This window comes from Sceloporus occidentalis, unplaced genomic scaffold (genome assembly GCF_023333645.1).
Source record: "Sceloporus occidentalis isolate IW3139 unplaced genomic scaffold, rSceOcc1.0.p SCAF_4, whole genome shotgun sequence".
NCBI lineage: Eukaryota > Metazoa > Chordata > Lepidosauria > Squamata > Phrynosomatidae > Sceloporus > Sceloporus occidentalis.
This window is the reverse complement of record NW_028316984.1, coordinates 1,019,241-1,040,083: the sequence shown is the minus strand read 5'-3', so window position 1 is coordinate 1,040,083 and position 20,843 is coordinate 1,019,241. Positions and strand designations below refer to the sequence as shown.

At 43.9% G+C, this 20,843-nt stretch overlaps 1 protein-coding gene across 1 annotated transcript in view; it reads left to right on the top strand.

Moving 5' to 3' along the window:
• Window positions 1-1,038: 1,038 nt before the first annotated feature.
• LOC149313393 (integral membrane protein 2B-like) overlaps window positions 1,039-20,843 on the top strand; it is a 30,977-nt gene continuing 11,172 nt past the window's right edge. Inside the window, exons 1-3 of the mRNA XM_089519036.1 lie at window positions 1,039-1,445; window positions 16,221-16,349; window positions 19,697-19,903. Of these exons, the coding sequence (XP_089375162.1) occupies window positions 1,278-1,445; window positions 16,221-16,349; window positions 19,697-19,903 (504 nt within the window). The 5' untranslated portion in view covers window positions 1,039-1,277. The remainder of the gene's footprint in view (window positions 1,446-16,220; window positions 16,350-19,696; window positions 19,904-20,843) is intronic.

Genomic DNA, 20,843 nt, shown 5'->3' with positions numbered 1-20,843 from the left:
GAAGAAGTTGACAGCAGGAGCTTTACTACACTAAAGTCTACTTCCTAACCTAATAATAATAATTTTATTTCTTACCCATCTCTCCTCACAGCTTGAGGTGGGTTACAACATAGTGCATCTGAGGAAGTAGGCTGAAGTCTAGGAAAACTCATGCTGCCAAATTCTTTCTTTCAGTGAGTCTCAAAGGGCTACAATATCTCTTTGCAATTGAGTTAAAAGGAAAGAGATAGAAAATCCTATATTAATGGTAACCAGCTATATATATATATATATATATATTGCTTCCACAGAGATCTGGGCCCATATCTTTCAATACCAACAAAATATGTTTTGAAGACTGTTTGGAAATATTTTTTACAAAGTAGCCAAATTTTTTGCTCCTTCCGTGTTTGTCTTCTTCTTCTTCTTCTTCTTCTTCACCTTCTTCTCCATCAGCATCCTCTTCTTCATCACAAGCTTCTTCTTCTTCATCTTTTTCATCTACTCCTCCATCTTCTTCTTCACCATCATCATCATCTCCTCATCCTTCATTGTCATCATCATCTTCATCACCATCATCTTCTTCACCATCATCATCATATTCTTTTCATCATCATCATCATCATCATCACCATCATCATCTTTTCCTTCTTCTTCTTCTTCATCATCATCATCTTCTCCTTTCCTTCATCATCTTCTTCTCCATCATCATCATCGTCTTCTTTTTTTCATCATCTTCGTCATAATCATCATCTCCTCCTCCTCCTTCATTGTCATCATCTCCATCACCATCATCTTCTTCATCATCATTTCCCCCTTCATTCTCCTCCTTGTCCTTCTACATCACCATCTTCTCCTTCATCACCATCTTCTCCTTCTCCTTTATCATCATCATCTTCTTCAGCTCCTTCTTCATCTTCATCACCTTCTTCTCCATCATCATCATCATCATCATCATCTTTTTTTCATCATCTTCATCTCCTTCTTCACCTTCTTCATTTCCTCCTCCTGCAGGCCCTTCCCTTCCCTTCCCTTCCCTGCCAGAGCCTCCCCCTGCTCCTGCTCCTGCTCCTCCTCCTCGGTAGGGCCTTGCTGGCACCTGGGCGAAGAGGAGGCGGGTCTGATCCGTGAGCCTGCTCCTCCTTCTCCTCCTTCCCTGAGGCTCTGTCTTGTTCCAGGGAAGAGAGAAGGCAGGGGCTGCTGGTGAGTCCCAGAGAGAGAGACCGCCTTGCCTTGCCTTGCCTTGCCTTGGGTGCCACTTGCTTCCCGGAGCCTACTCTGCCCCCGCCACCAGCGCCATGGTGAAGGTGTCGTTCAACGCGGCCTTGGCCCAGAAGGAGGCCTCCAAGAAGGAGGAGGACGAGGAGGACGAGGAGGCTGCCCTGGCCGAGAAGCAGGGCAACGGCTACAGCAGCAGCAGCAGCAGCAGCAGCAGCCAGGTCCTCATCCTGCCCCCAGAAGCCAAGGTCAGGGGGAGGGGAGGGGAAGGGAGGAGGAAAGGCAACCCTTCTTCTTTTTCTCCTTGTTCTTCTTCTTCTTGAGGGAAAATGGAGGCTCCTCCTCCTCCTCTTCTTCTTTGAGAAGCAAAGGCCTGGTTTAAATTGGGCTGGGATTAAGCCCCTTGTGGAGCTTTATAGGAAAGAAGGGGACACAAAGGAGACATCTGCACTGGAGAAATAACCCGGTTTCAGACCGCTTTAACTGCCCCTGACACAAGGCTATGGGGATTCTGGGACCCGCAGCTTTGGTCCCTCCAAAACACACTGCAGGGATAATGTGATCCAGTTCAAGTGCGCTGGCTCAGTGCAAGGGAATGCTGGGAATTGTAGTTTGTTGTGGCACCAGAACTCTCTCTGACAGAAGATGATGATGGAGAAGAAGATGATGAAAAAGAAAAATGACGATGATGAAGAAGATGGTGAAGATGAAGGAAACAATGAAGATAATAATGAAGGGAAAGAGAGAAGGCTAAATGTCTCACAAAACTACACTTCCCAGCATTCCCTAGCACTGAGCCAGGGCAGCCAAAGGGGCCTCAAAACTGGATTGTCTATTCTGCAGTGTGTGTTTTGGATCTATGTATCCCTGAGCCTTTGTGCTAAGATTAGTTTAGTAGTTCTATCATATCCTTGAGTAAAAGGAAAGAGGTAGAAAAATCCCAAATTAATGATTACCAGCTACACACATTTTTTTGGGGGGCCATATCTTCAATACAATACAATACAAAGCCTTTATTGCAGTCAACAGACCACCACCAGGCAATGCAAAAATTAAAAAAGAAACCAGACAATACAAAACCAGGCAATGCAAAAAAAAACAAAGAAATTCCCTAAAACATTGAGCCAGGACAGTTAAACCGGTCTCAAACTGGATTATTTATTTTGCTGGAAGAAGGAGGCTTTGTTTTGGTCTCTCACTCTCTCTCTTCATAAAGCTCATGAATCTAAAATGGCTGACAGGCGTAGAGGCTTTAAATCTCAGTTTCTTTCTGCTTGGTTTTATTTTAGCTAGGCAGCACTTGGGCTTGAGAGTATTCCTTCCCAGGGCAATTAAAGCAGTCTCAAATTGGATTATTTATTTTGCAGTGTGTTTTGGACCTAAAGTTAACTGCAGGGGAGTCCTAAGTCATGAAGGGATAGTCTGGGATGTCTAGATGGTGTCTGGTTAAAAGGCAAAATAATAGCACACTTTTGTAAACAGAAGCACTCTATGTCTATAGGACTTTTACCAGGTGACCAGAATGATGTAGATTAAAGAAATATACATTTGTCCCTCCAAATTCGCTGGGGTTAGGGGCACAGCACTTCAGTGAATGTGGAAGAACTGTAAATAACAAAAACATGTTTTTACCTGAGAGAACACCTCTATGGGAACCCCTAGGTCCTCCAATGGAACTCTGTGGTCAACATCTGCCAGACATTGTGTTGTAGGAGCTACAAATGCCTAGTGGAGGTTCTCTCTAGAAATATACAAGTGTTTCCAGCTTTTATTTGGTAATGTCTGAGCAAAGGCACATATTATCCTGACCTTTGAAACTTGCTGGTTTCTTTCTCAGCGAAAGATCAGGGTGACATCCTAACCACAAAGGAAGACAAGGCACCACAAAATGTAGTACATTACCGAATAAAAGCTGAAAACACTCATATAAATATAAATTCATGGTTCTTAGTCATGCTCGAAATGGAAGACATTTTGGAATTCCTCCTGGACAGAAGGTTGAAATGTAGGACATGTCCTGGAAATGGAGGACTGCTGGTCACCCTGGTGAAAATGTAAAAATCATACAGGAGAAGAAAAGTTAAGGTGCTGGAGTCATGAGCGTCTATCCCATTTCAAATGTTTGCCTAAGCTGGTGCTTTCCAAATTGTAATTGCTTATATGAAACTATCAGTTTACTTGAGGTAACTTGAGCTAAGTCCAAAACATAAGATGGATGAAATTTTTACAGTGTAACTTCCCCATAAACTCTCAAAAGTAAATCTTGCTGATTTCAGAATTACAGTTTCCAACTTGATCCCAAGCAAATGAAGAAACTGAGTAAACTGCTTTTGTTTATACCTGACAAGATAGAAATATTCTGGCACTTTCTTCTGTGGTTCTGCTTTTTCAGACTGAAAGTTATAAGCTGCAACCACTGTGGCAAAATGAAAATAGAATGCATGTACATCTTGCTTTTGATCTGAAAACATCATTCTCTGTGTCTATAAAGCTATACTCACTGGGCTTCAAGACCTGGCCAAGTTTGTTTTAATAAGTTTCAATTTAATTATTTAGCAGATGAACCACATTTTCTATTTAAAATGGAGGAACTTTGAAATCAAGAAGATAGTATTACAAGACTGGTCACCATTTATATATTATTAAACTGTACAATTTGATCTGGTTGGTAAGCTATATCTGGGTGGGGACTACAACTAAGAACTAGTGTAATGGCTAAAATGTGCATTAGGGTGGTCAGAAGCCTCTTTCTGTGTGGCCTGCAAAAAGCAGTGCTACAGAGAGAGCAAGTGCATGCACCCTACATAGGGTTGCCATATCCTGCCTGGGGGCAGGACTTTCCTGGTTTGGGGCGGGTCCGCACGGTCCCGCCCTGGTTTGCCCCCGCCCCCGGGATCCCCCCCGGTGACGGACGCCAGGCAGGGAAAGGAGCCTCACCTCAGCGAGGCCTGTTCCCTGTTTGGCTTCCTCCGCCGGCGACGGAGGCGCCCAGGCAGGGCCAAAGGGCCTCGCCTCAGCGAGGCCCCCTTTCCCTGCCTTGCCATCTCCTCCGCCAGCGAGGGAGGTGGCCTGACAGGGGAAAAGGGTCTCGCCTCAGTGAGGCCCCCTTTCCCTCCCTTGCCGCCTCCTCCGCCAGCAACGGAGGCAGCCAGGCAGGGGAAAGAGCCTTTCTTCTTCTTTCTCCTCCTCCTCTTCTTCTGCCTCCTCTCCTCCTCCTCTTCTTCCTATTCTTCATCTTCTTCCTCTTACTCTCCTCCTCCTCCTCTTCTTCCTCCTCCTCTCCTCCTCCTCCTCTTCCTCCCCTTCTTCATCTTCTTCCTCCTCCTCTTCTCCACCTCCTCCTCTTCTTCCCCTCTTCCTCCCCTTTTTCTTCCTCTCTACTTCCTCTTCTTCCTCCTCCTCTTTTTCCCCTCTTCCTCCTCCTCTTCTTCCTCCTTTTCTTCTTCTCCTCTTCCTCCTCCTCTGCTTCTTCCACTCTTCCTCCTCTTCTGGTTTTTGGCCAGAAAGGGAAGCACATTTCTGCCATCTGTCTAGGAATAATGCCAAATGCCCTCCGTTTTGATCATGCCTAAGAAACATGCATTTATATGATTTTTAAAAAAAAATAATCAATTTTTTTGCGTGTCCTCCATTTTAAAAAAATGTGCCCTACATTTGAAAATTTTGTCCTACATTTGTCCTGGTTTGGAGGTCCTGATTTATGGCAACCCTAACCCTACATAAATCCGGCAGTGTTGGAAACCCCATCCACTGTTGACTCTGACTTTGCTTCCCATTGCCAGAGTCTCTGATGTTCAGTGGTGGTTTGTGACTGACCAGCCGGAACACAGTCCCAGTTTGGTTTGTGAGCTGTCTGTGAAATTATCCCTGGGGATAATTGAGATTTTGACAGAAAGAATAGTTCCCTTCTCTGCCCTAGATATTAGCCAGTGCTTAATTCAACAGCATTTTGTTCTGAGAACATACTGGACTGCAACATACTTCAGGTGTTTAGGTGACATAGGCGATACAGTTTTATCCAGACACACCTTACTGATTTACATTCAGTTTACATGTAGTTTACATTCAGTTCATTTACATTCAGTAGTTCCATACACCTTGTAGTTTCTTTTGGAGTAAAATTAGAATTCTAAATTCAAGGGATCTTGAAACATTCCTGCCTTATTCATAAAACATCTGGCATGGTTTCTTGGGAGTCTCTTGGTTGCAATATTTTTTATTTGCAAAGGTTAAATCAACTACGGTAATCCTTCCAATGTTGACTTTAAGCAGAGGCTAGATCAGGGGTAGGCAACCTTTTTGAGCCGGGGGCCGGGTTGCTGTCCCTCAGACAACTGGGGGGCCAAAGCTGGGGGGTGGAGTTTCCACCCTCTGGGGGTGGGGCTGCATGCTGGGGGTGGAGCTTCCACCTTCCAGGGGTGGGGCCGCATGCTCCACCCCCAGAGTGATAACAATAATAACAATAGTTCCAAGCATGGAAACTACTACAAAGCAATTTAAAAAAAAGAAGAAAGCATGCACACTGTCTCAACCCAGAAAGGCACAAGGTGCTGAGAGGGGATTTTGCACAGAGAACACCAAGGGCAAGTAAATAATAATAATAATAATAGTTACAAGCATGGAAACTACTAAAATGCAATTCAAAATTAAAGGCAGAAAGCATGCACACTGTCTCAACCCAGAAAGGCACAAGGTGCTGAGAGGGGATTTTGCGCGTGCGCACACACACACACACACACACACACACACACACACTGCCTGTCTCTCACACACACAACCTCCCCCTGTCTCTCACATACACCCTCTCTCACACAACTTGCTCTCTCACACACACAACCCACTTTTCTCTCTCACACACACACACCAAACCCCCGTCTAACACACACAACCACCCCCTCTCTCACATACACAACCCACTTCTCTCTCTGTCTGTGTCTCACACATACACACACACAAAACCCATCTCTCTCTCACACACACAACCTCCTCTCTCACACAACCCACTCTCTCTCAGACACACAACCCACTTTTATCTCTCCCTCTCACACACAACTTACTTTTCTCTCTCTCATACACACATACACAATGCATCTCTCTCTCACATACAACCTCCCCTTCTCACACACCCTCTCACACAACCCACGCTCACACACACAAACCACTTCCCCCCCTCTCTCTCTCTCTCTCACACACACACACACACAACTCGTTCTCTCTCTCACACACACAAAACACACCTCTCTCTCTTACACAAACACTGCTTTTACACATACATACACACGACTTCTCTCTCTCTCTCTCTCTGTCCCTCCTGCTGCAAAATGAGGGGAGGCCCCTCAGAGGCCGGGAAGGGGGCGAAAGACACCCGCGCGGGCGTCCTCGCCGGCTCTTTCCCGGCTTCTAAGGGGCCTCCAAGCCCCTCAGAGGCCGGGAAGGGGGCGGAGGACACCCGCGCGGGGGTCCTCGCCGGCTCTTTACCGGCTTCTGAGGGGCCTCCAAGCCCCTCAGAGGCCGGGAAGGAGGCGGAGGACACCCGCGCGGGGGTCCTCACCAGCTCTTTCCCAGCTTCTGAGGGGCCTCCAAGCCCCTCAGAGGCCGGAAAGGAGGCGGAGGACACCCGCGCAGGCGTCCTCGCAGGCTCCTTCCCAGCTTCTGAGGGGCCTCCAAGCCCTTCAGAGGCCAGGAAGGAGGCGGGGGAAACCCGCGCGGGCATCCTCGCAGGCTCCTTCCCAGCTTCTGAGGGGCCTGCGCGAGAGGTTCAAGGCCCCGCGCGGCTGGGCCCCGAGCGCCTGCCCCGCAGGGCCTTTGGCGGCGGCAGTCGGCAGCAGGACCGAGCAGGGGCCGGTCCCAACGGCTCGGCGGGCCGCATGCGGCCCACGGGCCGTAGGTTGCCTACCCCTGGGCTAGATGGCCATCTATTGGGGATGCTTTGATTGGATTTCCTGCATGGCAGGGGGTTGGACTGGATGGCCTGTGCGGTCTCTTCCAACTCTATGATTCTATGCCTGAGTCCTTTTAGTCTAAGCCAGTGGTTCCTAAACTTTGGCCTGTTACAGACAGCCAAAATAAAGCTGCTTCGAGTCACAGTGGAGGTATGGTCTTTCAATGATGCATGCATCCTAAGAGTCCAGAAGCCACACCAAAGCCACACTCCAGTCCTTAGGGCTGGAGCATGGCTTTGGTACGACTTCTGGACTCTTAGGACGCATGCATCATTGAAATACCATACCTCCACTGTGACTCGAAGCAGCTTTATTTTGGCTGTCTGTAACAGGCCTTTGATCCTCTGGGTACTTTGGACCTCAAATCCCAGCCAGCTTGGCCAATGATCAGGAATTCTGGGAGCTAAATCCAAAACATTTGGAGGATCAAAGTTTGGGAATCACTGGTCTAAGCAATAATGAAATTGTGCCTTTGAATAAAGAGGAATAAGGAAACAAAATTAAAGGTATTTAGCAGGTTTTCCTAGCCTACTTATAAAAAAATAATAGGGGCTCCAGGTTGACTCAGTCTGGCATCCTTCTGTAGGTCTCCAAAATGAATATGCAGCTTGTTGGGACAAGTAGCTTACACTTTGTAAACTGCTTAGTTAATACATCAGTAAGTTGTATAGAAATGTACTGTTCTTGCTATTGTTAATAAAAATGACAAGAGAAAAATCTCTCTTACATCACCTATAAATAACCAAGAGGATAATTTATGTAGTCCTGTCCATTCAGTCAAAAATTTAATTTGTTTCAATCAAGTTTATTGGAAGCACATGGCTTCTCAGTCTGTCTTATCTTACATGTTGTAAAGATAAAATAGGCTAATGCAGTGTGCGTGAATAAATATTATAAAAATACATGTATAATTCTTATATAAGTGGGACAAAAATATTAATCACTTTTTAAAAATGTACTCAGCTGCACAGAAATTGCCAAAATTGTGTTTGAAATTAATTCCACTACCACTACACAACACAGTGACATAATTTTATCACCATTTAATAATTTGATGGTTAGCACACTCAATTCATCTGTAACTTCTTTCCCTACTGCCCCATTAGCCTTACAGCAAACCTAGAAGGAAGGTTTGACTTAGAGATACTGACCAGGTGAAGGTGTCACAGCATTTGTCAAAGCTCTGAAGACTGCAACTCAAGTTTCCCTGGGTCAGCTTTCTACTCTAAAAGTTTAATTATATCACACACAAAACAATTTCTGAAAAGTATGTACTGAAGGGACAGCTTCTTAGACTGTTTGGTGGTGTCTCACTATTTTTTTTTAGCTGTGGAGCAGGGGTAGGCAACTTTTTTGAGCTGGGGACCGGGTTGCTGTCCCTCAGACAACGGGGGACCGAAGCCGGGGGGTGGAGCTTCCACCCCCCGGGGGCGGGGCCACATGCCGGGGGTGGAGCTTCCACCCTCCGGGGGCGGAGCCGCATGCCGGGGGAGGAGCTTCCACCCTTCAGGGGCCAGGCCTCCTCCTCTTTGCCGGCCCCTGATGGGGCCCCAGGCCCTGTCAGAGGCTAGGAAAGAGTCAACAGGGGCCGCCAGCGCTGGAGGCCTCCCCCTCTTTGCCGGCCCCTGACGGGGCCCCAGGCCCTGTCAGAGGCCGGCAAAAAACCCAGTGGGAGCCGCCAGTGCTGGAGGCCTCCTCTGGCAAAAAAACCGGCGGGGGCCGCCAACGCTGGAGGCCTCCCCTTCTTTGCCGGCCCCTGATGGAGCCCCAGGCCCCGTCAGAGGCTGGCAAAAAAGCCAGTGGGGGCCGCCAGTGCTGGAGGCCTCCTCCTCTTTGCCGGCCCCTGAGGCCCCGTCAGAGGCTGGCAAAAAAGTCCTAGAGGCCCGCTGCCGCCGTCGGAGCCCTGTTGGAGGGCCCCAGCGACGGCAACAGGCCTCCTGCCGCCGTCGGAGCCCTGTTGGAGGGCCCCAGTGACGGCAATGGGCCTCCTAGAGGCCCGCTGCTGCCGCCAGAGCCCTGGCCACCGCAACGGGCCTCCCAGAGGCCTGCTGCCGCCGTCAGAGGCCTGTAGCAAGGCCCCGGCGACCGCAATGGGCATCCCAGAGGCCCGCTGCCACCGTCGGAGTCCTGTAGCAGGGCCCCGCGACCGCAACGGGCCTCCTAGAGGCCACCGCCAATGGCGACGAAGTCTCACGTGACCTTTCCCGTGGTTGCACGAGACTTCGCCTCTAGGCCGCCGCCATTTTGTTTCTCAAAATGGTGGCAAAGTCTCGCACGACCACGGGAAAGGTCGATTGAGACTTCACCGCCATTTTGAGAAACAAAATGGTGGCACCTGGAGCGGCGAAAAGCCGCAATCAGCAGTGGCGGTGGCAGGAGTAAGCAGGGGCTGGCTGAAAGGCCTCCGCGGGCCGCATCCGGCCCGCGGGCCGGAGGTTGCTGACCCCGGCTGTGGAGGCTTATCAGGTATATATGGTAGTGTGGAGTTTAGGTTCAGTTTCTCTGCATTTCTCATATTTACCAAAATTTACCAGCTCTCAAAATTTACACCCGTTGGCTTATTTTTAAAACAAAATTACAAACCATCTCATTTTTACTTTCTGCTTTAGGTAGTGCTTTAAAAAGAATAATTAGTGTGGATATTGCAAATAAACCTCTCACTGTGAATTCCTCTTCTTTCCCCTGTGGCTGACTTTATAGCCAATATAGCAGTTGCAAAGAAAAACTTGTTTTAGTGGAGAGCAATGTGAATTGTGAATGGCCTTAGTGTGCTCTAGCAAGTAATAACAGGTTTTTCTTGCTTTTTCTGTTCCAATATTGTTGCACTGGAGTGCAACATTATTGCACTGTTGGTTAGACTTTGTGCAGGTGATTATATGTAAGCTTTAAAAAAAAGCATTTTGCAATCAGGTAGAGGATAAACATATTCAGCTGTTTGTATTAACATTCAGTTACTCATAATTTGTTTATGTTTCACTGACTTTTAGAATTTTTGCAGGTGCCAGCAGAAATACAGCAGTTGCCATATAATATCAAGTTGTAATATGTACATATATACAGTGATTACAGAAACTAAAGCTGTAATGACAGCCACTCCCACAGACTCTATAGCAACTCTTATCCATCACCAGTAACTCTGGCCACGATGTGCAAAAAACATATATTAGTAAGCAATCATTTTGTGACTGTGGGGCTGGGCTGATAGCACTAAATTAAAACAGTCCCTGTCATGCCTCCAGAGCATCTTTGATGCTCTTGAGACATATATTTAGTTAAGATTATATTAGGTTTTGTATGTATTAGTTTAGAAGGGAAAATAGAGATCTACAGCTTTAAGAAAGACCAGGATTGTGGGAAATCCCAGGGTCTCTTACTGTCTCCCTCTAGCTAAGTTTCAGTGTGTAGTAAGATTTCAGCCAAGTCAGACCTGGAGAGAGTATTTTCCTTTGACAAAAAGATAAGTCCACAAAGGAAAAAAGATAAGTCCACAAAGGAAGAAAGATAGTCCTCAAAGAAAGATAGAATACATCAAGAAGAGAGCAAGGTATTTAGGAAGGACTATTGAAAAAAAGGAGATAAGTTTCATGTTTTTGTGTTATAACCAATAAAGCTTTTGGAAACGTAAGAAATTTGTGGACAAGTCTTTTGTTCTGGCTGTGTTCCCGAGAGCCAGAGGCCTTACTACACCCAAAGTCCATAGCATCGCTCTTGGGACAAAACAGTCCCCCTTTTTCCTCCAGACAATGATCACAGGGGCATATCAAACTAGCAGTAGCTCTTCTCTTTGGTCCTCTAGCCCTGAAGTGAACAAGATTGTATGTGGAACTGGGAGAGTAAAACTCTTGGCAATGGGATAATAATTCAATCTGCTTCCTTCAGCCTCAGTATCTCTTCATTTACAGGTATAGCTCAATCAACATAGTAGTTATATTCCTGGGCATTAATTCTTAAATGGGCAAAATTTGGTAGCAGAGGCATAAATAACATGGAAATAGGGATGGCTTCCTATGCCACACAAAAAAGAGCAGTTCAACATGTTTCAACAGACTTTTTCTTCAAAACTAACAATGTGCATATTTGCAATGAAACACCCAGGTCAGATGAGACTTGCATAAGTAAATAAAAATGCTGAACCTTCTTCCAAAATGCATCTAGGGATTTTTTTTTTCTTTTACCGGTCTCCACTTTTCTTAGGATTTCCATATTTAGTGGGCAAATATATAGATTATGCTTTTTAAATATGTGGATAGCTGGTGAGGCGTTGTTGTTGTTATTTTATCCTGCTTCCCCCCTCCCCCAAAGAAAATTGGCTTACCAATTAAAAGAACAATACAATTAAAAACACACAAAAGTGAGCATTAAAACAGAATTAAGCTATTGGTAGTACAATATTAAAACACATCAATCATGAAAAGAATAATGATAAAAGTGCTTAAAAACAGTATGCATTCAAACAATTGAAAATATTAAAATGCATTACAACAGTAAAAATAAAAGTATATACAGACCCTAAAAACTTCAAAAACCAGCACCACACAGCATTAAGAGTCCAGCCTAGGTTCTTTCGTGCTCAGTAAGGAATTCTGGAAGTAGCTGCTGTTTACTTTGCCTGTTGTGTGCTGGTAGCCATACACAGCTACAGTAGGATCAGGAGAGTAGAATCTTTTTCAGATCAAGCTTTCCTTTACTGTAGACAGACTGATACAACAACCCAATATCCTGGAAATAGGTTTTGTAACAAAAATCTCTGCAGCATATAAGTAAGGAAGTACAGCTTCTTCAAGAGCAATATGAAGAAAACAACTTTGGCAGGAGGGCTGAGACAGTAGTCCAGTGAGGATGGGGATTACAGTTGGAGGCATGAGCTCCTTTTCTTGAGAATACAGTACTACAAAAGAAAAAATCTTTTTTCTCTTTTCTCCTCTTAAAAGAGGTTATTATATCAATAAGCATAGTCCAGCAGAACATCCAATTTCAATATTTTATGAAGGTATTGCTAGTGCCATAGCAAGATATTGACAGCTCTTGCAATTAATGAACACATTTGTTTACAAGGAGTATGGACATGTTGGTATTATTTATAAGTCTTCTCATCTGTCCTTTAACCAGTTGGTTGGTTGATTAGTCCTGACTCATTTAATAACCATTGGGACTTTAGATAATACAGTCAGCATTTTCTTAGGTCATAGTGTAATAAAATGCTTTCTGTTTGTTCTTGTTAATTTGCATAAAGTGGGCTTTATTATTTTCTGTACGGATATTATAAAGAATGGAGCCTAAATACCCGAAAGGTACCAGAATCTGGGAAGCTAAGCAGAGCCAGCCCTAGTTAATGCTTGAATGGGAGGCTGTCAATGTGTACCAGCTGCTGTAGGAAGGAAGGAACTGTCAAAATCATCTTTGAGTGTCTCTAGCCTAAGAAAACCCTATGAAATTCATGGGGTCGCTGTGATTCTGCTCCTACTTGGTTGATTGGCAGTAGAAGCTAGTTTGTTGTTGTTGTGTGCCTTCAAGTCATTTCCGATTTACTTAGCATGGGGTTTTCTTGGCAAGATTTCTTCAGAGGAGGTTTGTCATTACCATCCTCTAAGGCCAGGAGAGTGTGACTTGTCCAAGCTCACCCAGTGGGTTTCCAGGGCTGAGTCAGGATTTGAATCTTGGTCTCCAGAGTGCTCAAACCACTACTCCATGCTGGCTCCTCTGGTACTTAGGGAATATCGTTGGCTCTCTTGCACTCTGCAGTTTGGAGTTTGTTCCCTTTTATTGAGTGGAGGCTGGAGTTCTGGAGTGCGTTGTTGATAGTATGTGCACTCAGATGTGCCTGGCATCTGGCAGTGGAATGAATGGGGGTCAATATACCCAGATAATGCTGAGGGGCTAGCTCTTCTGACCAGATGAGTAGTGTTCAGCCTCTTCTGTATAGGCTTGAACTCCCTTGAAAGAGCTGGTTTGTAGCCTGCAGTTCTCCTGTTCTGTTACTGTCACTTTGGGCACCAATGGTCTTAGTTACTTGGAGAGTCTTTTATCTACTTTTGCTGATGGCCCAAATATATCTCCATTTATTTATTTGATTTATATCCCATCTTTCTCTCAATATGGAATCCAAGGCAGTTCACAACACTGATTAAAAAAATCAGATTCATAGAATCATAGAATCATAGAGTTGGAAGAGATCCCAAGGGCCATCCAGTCCAACCCCATTCTGCCATGCAGGAACTCTCAATCAAAGCATACCCGACAGATGGTCATCCAGCCTCTGTTTAAAGACTTCCAAGGAGGGAGACCCCACTCAATCCACTCCACTAAATCCAATCATAATAGTTACACACACATACAAATAAACTATCCTATTAAAATGTTAATTTAAAACAATTTAAAAGCATTTATAATATAACTGTGAAGAAAACATGCAAGGGTTGCCATGTTGGCCATTTAACAAATGCAAACAAAATTCCATCAGTGATACCTTTATTGGCCAACTGAAATGGACAATATGCCCTCATAAAAGACCTTTCTGCAGAAACCAGGTAAACAGTTTCTCTCCTATCTGGATTGGAGTAGCCTAGCATCAGTGGTCTATGCCCTAGAAATCCCTAAACTAAATTACTACTGTGCATAATATGCACATTTCAAGGTGATTGGGAAAATAAACCTGTGTAGACTGCAGAGGTTGGCACAGGAAAGAATAACAGGTTTGATCATATGCTTATTTTGGTGTAGCTGATATGCTTTTGGGCCCAGTTCAAATGCTGATTTTAACCCATACAATCATATGATGTTTGGGAGCCCAGTATTTGATGGACGTTCTCCTCTGGCTTGGACCTGCTTGTACCCAAAAGTAACATTTAAGGTTTGCCTCAGAGTAGCTGAGAAAGAGGCTTGGAGGGTGATGAGAAAAGGGACAGAGCCTTTTTGGTTGTACCTTCTATCTAGGGGACGCTTTCCTCAGCAAAGTCTGCCTGGCTCCAACTTTACCATCTTTTTTGCACCAGGCTAAGATGTTTCTCAGCTCCCAGGTATGCAGTTGGTTGATTGTTTTTTAAATATCAACCTAAAGCCAGTTGACTGTCCCTATAATTTGTTATTATTGGGAGTAACTTTTCCATTTGAAATCTAAATTATTTTATTCTTTATTAACATTTGTATATTTTAGTATAGTCGTCCCTCTGGATTCACAGAGTTCAGATTCGTGGTTTTGATTATTTGTGAATGTGACAGGAGGGTGGGGGGATGAGGAGAGGCCCTTCCCATGCTTGGACAGCCGTCCCAGGCATCGGAGAGGAGGTGGTAGGGGCTTACCTTATTTGTGAATTTTCCATGTCCGCGAGGGTCCTGATCCCCTAACCCCCGTGAATCTAGAGGGACAACTGTATTGTAATTTGCCTTCGCTTTTTATTTAAAAAACCCCAACTAATTCAAGCACTGATGGTGATGACAGTCATTGGAGGAACTGAAACCGAGGCATACATGTAAAGGTGGTTAAGGCTGAGGTTTTGATTTCTTGTTCATTTATTTTTTAAAAAGTAAAATTATTAATCATTGCAGTCTGAAACATAGGAAAGATAAACCAAAAATATGAAAATGATGAATTGCAAAAAAAAAGCTCAGCAAAAAAAGTCTATAAATGGAAAGTGGATTATGAAAAATTTCAACCTTTTTCAAATACTTAAAAAACTTTCATTCTGTTTCAGTTTTACATTTGTACAGCATATCTCTTGGTTAACACAGACAGACCATGTTAATATATTGAGAATGGCTAGGTCTTGAAGCAAAGAGTAATATATCAAACTCCAGGATATACTTACTCTTCCAGAAATCGGAACACAAAAATGTGACATGGGCTATATCCGCACTGCAGAAACAATCCAATTTTACACCATTTTAACAACCATGGCTCAATGCTATGCAGTTCTGGGAATTGCAGTTTGTTGTGGCATCAGAACTCTCTGACAAAGGTAAATGTCTCACAAAACTACAGTTCACAGAATTCCATAGCATCGAGCCATGAGTTAAAGTGATGTCAAACTGGATTATTTGTACAGTGTGGATGCAACCATGTTCATCTTTATGTTCACTTTAGAAAAGCAATGGAAATATTTTAGAGTTTATGAAGAAGGGTGACTAAAATGGTAAAGGGTCTGGAAACCATGCTGTATGATGAACGACTTAGGGGGCTGGGGATGTTTAGCCTGGAGAAAAGAAGGTTAAGAGGTGATATGATAGCCCTGTTTAAATATTTGAAGGGATGTCATATTGAGGAGGGAGCAAGCTTGTTTTCTGCTGCTCCAGAGACTAGGACCCAGAACAGTATGTGAGTTCTACCTTCAGCTACTCTCCCTTAAGAAGAGCAGCAGGTGAGTGGGGAGGGGGGTTATGTTTTGACTGTAAGCACTCAAAGGGTTCACTATTACCCAAGGGTTTACGCATCGACACAAAGTCCTGGAACATATCCCCCACGGATACGGGGGTTGCACTGTAACTATTGAATAATATTTTTACCGTATATTGTTATAATATATTTTGAGGCTAAATTTGGAGTTGGTATATGTCTACTGACTCCAAGTCCACTCAAAATTCCTTCCTACCCCACATCCCTGCTTGGCAAGATGTTCCACAATGTGGGTTAAGCCATCAAAAAGACTCGATGCCTTGTGACTGTATACCTAGGTTTGTAATGTTGGGAGAACTGAGGCAGTGACCTAGAATCCTACTATCGATACTTTAGCTCTGTCATGTTCCTTCCAAAACGTATTTGGTATTTAATAATGACCGCAGGAACTGGCTTTAAAAAGGAACCACATACTCATATATATGTGTAGCCTTACAAAACTGTGGGAGTATAGGTGAATTTCAGTAGAGTAACATTTGCTAGGAGTGTAGGTTCCCATTGTTTACTCCACTCCCAGCAGCCCTGTCTCTTCTGGGGAAACTTCTGGCACAGATTTGGGGTGCTGAGCAGGGCTTGCAGGATAGAGGGAAGAAGAGGAAAACTCAGTGGTCTAAGTGTAATCCTTTTTTTACCAGGATGCAGCTGTGTGTAGCCCATTATTAATTACTTTCTCACTTTTTGTTTATCTCTAGGATCCAAGGGAAGTGGTGCCTGTTGGACAAAGGAGGGCGTGGTGTTGGTGTATGTGTTTTGGATTAGCGTTTATGCTTGCTGTTGTGATACTTGGTGGTGCCTATTTGTACAAGTATTTTGCATTCCAGGTAGGTTGAATTTATTCACTGACTCCCAATCCCATTTAGAATCGGTTATAAGCTGTTATTACTAACTTTCAAAGCCCTTCATGGTTTGGCCCTCATCTACCTGTCAGCACTTGTTTCTCCCTATCTTCCTGTTTGCTCTCTGTGCTCTAGTGATTCGGGGCTGCTGATTTAGCCAAGGATTTCCTCTGCCCCTACTCAGATATGCCCCTTCTCCCATGCTGCCCCCTATTTTTGGAATCTCCTTCCGATGAATTTGCAGACCACCACGTCTCTAGATTACTTTAAGTCTAAGCTAAAGACTATTTTGTTCAGGGAAGCCTTCCAACTTTAATCTTGATTTTATGTCCATATTATTTGTATTAATTTACATTTTATAGTATTGTTTTAACCTTGTTATAGTAATATTTTATTAATTTTATAATCTTGTTTGTGGTTTTAGATTGTGTACCATAGGCAGGCTTTGTTTTTATTTTTGTATTGTTGTTTTCCTCCTTTGTAAAGCACCACATAAAGCCTATGGCGCTATATAAATAAACATAATAAACATAATAATAATAATAATAATAATAATAATAATAATAATAATATTCCTTACAGGAGTAAATACTTTGATATTTTGCTATGGATTAATCTGTTTTAAATTCTTACCTTAAATCTTTGTATGAAAACGAGTGCATTAATCTGTATTATCAGTTGATTTAAAAAGATAGTAACTGTCAAGGTCAAATCCAGAACAAAGTGTATTTTAAAAACATATTCAGGGGTATCTGTGTTGATCATATAGCAAAGTACAATAACATCCAAAATCCACAAAACAGTGATACCCTTATTGGGCCAACCAAAATGCACAAATACACGATGCAAACTTTCGAAGCTCCTCTGGCTTCTTCATTAGGCAGAGGTGATAAAAATCATACAGTAAGAAAAAGGTACAGGAGTGTACTTGGAATACCTTTGTTTTACAATTATAACATGCCTAATTGATCATCCATTCTGTAAAATTCAAAAGCCTTTTGTGGGTCCAGGGATCACTTTTTATGTTGGGCAAGTGCTTCAGGGCCATATGTCCAAGAGAATGAGATGAGGTGGAGCTTAGTGGGTTTTTAAATAAAATATACATAAAATAGCTTAAAATAGACTACTTTTTCATTTATATTTATAAATCTAAAATTTATTATTAACAAAAATCACCCTCACTCTCACAAATAAATGCCTTCCCTCTCCTACTTGATTATGAATCTTCTGAAGATATTTTATTAATAAAAGACATGAAAATAGCACTGAGTATTGTATTATTTAAGTTATGTAACGAAGCAGGAGATGTCTTTCTTGGGAATCATCTTAAATTATAGTACAGGGTGGGAATGATCTGCATGCACACGAGTAGCCAAAACACTAAATCAAGAAAATACCCTAATTGTATCTCATCTTACTTAACTCCTAACTGGTTTTTGTTATCAGTTCTTCCTGAAGCAAGGATGACACTGTATTACTCTTGGCCTAGGTCTCTAAGCTGTAAGTGACATTGTGTTAAAGGGAATAAATTCTGGTCTTCATGAAGAAATGACCTTATTTCCTGCTCTTCCTCTAAAGCCGTGATGGTGAACCTATGGTATGCATGCCATGGGTGGCACACAACGCCATTTCGCTAGGCATGAGGCGAGGCAGAAGGTGGAAGAGGCACGTGCGTGCCCGTTTCGCCTTCTCCCTGCCATTTTTGGGCTTCCTGCTGTCTCACTGAGATAGCGGGAAGCCAGAAAATGGCGCTCGGGAGAAGGAGCCAGAGGCACACACGTCTAGCTCCTCCTCCCAGCCCTCTCTCAGGCTTTCTGAGACAGCTGCAGGCCGGGAAAAGGGTGAAGGCAGGAGGAGCGACAGACACATGCCAGTGGCTCCTACCCAGAGACCTTTTCCAGCTTCCAGCTATCTCCAAAGAGATACCTGGGTGCCAGGACAGGTCTGTGGGGAAGAGGGATGGGCCACGTGCCCAGTCCTTTCCCCCCAGCTTACCTTTCCTCCACCCGAATGGGCCCCTCGGAGCCTGTTCGGGTGGAAGAAAGGCCCGGGGAGGAGAGGCCTGGGTCGCGTGCCCAGTCCTTTTCGTCTGGCTTGCCTTTCCTCCGCCCGAATGGGCCCCTAGGAGCCCATTCGGGTGGAGGAAAGGCCTGGGGAGGAGAGGCCTGAGTGTGTGCCCAGTCCTCTTCCCCCCGGCTTCCTTTTCCTCCTCCTGAACACGCCCCTTGGAGCCCGTTCGGGTGGAGGAAAGGCCCGGGAAAGACAGGCCTGGGTTGTGTGCCCAGTCCTCTTCCCCGCGGAGCTTTGTCAGACCTGAGGTGCCCTTCGAAAGACACCTCAGGACTGGCAAAGCCCCGAGGAGAGGAGCAGAGACCGAGAGCTTCCTTCTCCTCCCCGTGGGGCTTTGCCAGACCTGAGGTGTCCTTCAAAGGACACCTCGGGACTAGCAAAGCCCCAAGGAGAGGAGCAGTACTGTTTTTAAAATCATGCTAATTACTTTTTCCTTGTTTGCTGCAGTTTTTGTAGTTTCTGTTTTCAGCTTCTACCTTTCTTGAGTGTACAAAAAGAAAGGAAAGCTTCAGTGTGCAGCATGGAAAAAAATGAGTTGCCTAGAGAGAAATAGCTTGTCCATGGAAGCCACTCCAATTTTCTGTTGATGGTAACTGTGGAGGAAATATTAGCCCTCCCTTCTCTGCATCACCCATGGAACAATTTGGCTTGAAAAAACTACCTGACTGATGAATGTGTGGGTTTTAAATAACCCCAATTGCTGTGCAAGAGGGGTGAAAAAGCCGAGGGAAGGGTGGCTCAGCCCACTACTAGCATGCACTCCTCCCTGGAAAGTTAGCCAGAAATTCTTGTGGTACTGCCCATGTTTTACCTGCATATAAACATAATAGAAGTTTACACCCTAAGGTTTCTAGGGTCATAGCTTCTCTCCTGCTTCATTAGTTAAGATTGGTGGGAGAAAAACACATTTGTCAAAAGGATGGTTGATTTTTCTTTTGGTCATATCATATTCTAGGACTTCCTCTTAAGACTGAGAAACAAGGAGGAAGACAAGAGTGAATGAACTCTTCTCTTGCTTGAATTTTCCTCTCATCCCAGCCTTTGGGTTCACTTTAATGGCAACTTGTGATGAGACCTCTTCTCTCAACTGTTCGTTCATACAGAGACACTTCGGAGTTATTTCTTCAAAACATACACATTATTTGTTGAGAAGTTCAGGAATGGAGAGGAACTGATATATGTTGGGGCTTAAGGTTATGTAAACAGAAAATGTCTGAAAACTTGCATGATCTTTGCTTATATGTGTTAACTTTGACTTTTAGGAAAGTGGCGTTTACTTCTGTGGAATAAAATATATTGAGGATGGTCTAACTCTAACTGAGTCAGAAGCAGATGCCCCAGCTCCTCGTTATCACATAATTGAAGAAAACATTCAGATCCTCCAGAAGGAAGAAGTAGAGTTTATCAGTGTGCCTGTTCCAGAATTTGCTGACAGTGATCCAGCTGACATAGTTCATGATTTTCACAGAGTAAGGGGCATTTGAAAATCACTCTTTGTAACTTTGTAACTGGTTGGGGTATTGTTTCATTTATTCAAAGGCTGGTTGTGGGGTGATGTCACTATAGAATATGGCAGCTACTGACTGTATCATTGTCACCAGAAAAACTTAGAATAATCAAGTACATAGACTATGTGCAGATTTTTAAAAGTCCATGATAGATTTAACAAAGATTCAAGAGAAGCAATGATTTCCCCATCTTATTTCTGCCCAAACAATCTAAAAATATGGTCTGAAAAATGTCACTGACAGTCCTATCTGTCTTGGGTCAGAAGAGGATGAAAGGTGATACTAACCTGTGAAGGAACTGGTTAAACAGATTTAATGAGGGAGAGAGGGAAGCTAAAGCCATTAACCAGCTTAAAGAGAATGCAAGAGCCTGAACAGACATGCAAAAATAAAGCTGCTTCAAGTCACTTTGGAGGTATGCTGTTTAGATGATACATGCATCTTAAGAGGCCAGAAGCTGTGCCAAAGCTGTGCTTGAGTCCTTAGGACTGGAGTGTGGCTTTGGCATGGCTTTTGGACGCTTAGGACATATGCATCATTTAAACAGCATACCTCCAAAGTGACCCGAAGCAGCTTTATTTTGGCCTGTCTGTTTGGGCTCTAAGATAACTGTCAAAAAATTAACATGAATTGCTGAGATGGCAGACCATGCCTATGTTTTCTTTATCTCATTTGAACTGGTTGATGTATATCTTTATCAGGATTTGTATTCCCTTGCTCTACAGCTTGAAAAGCCTTTCATAAAAGCACAGGATTTTTTTTAGAAAAAGTGTCCTTTACCAGCAAATTCTTACTAATAACCAAAACACTTTACTTCAGTTTCTTTGCATCATGGTTTGCTCCCAAAACCATGGGGCATTTTATCATCCTATTACATCTTTTGCTTGGGCAGAAAAAGTAA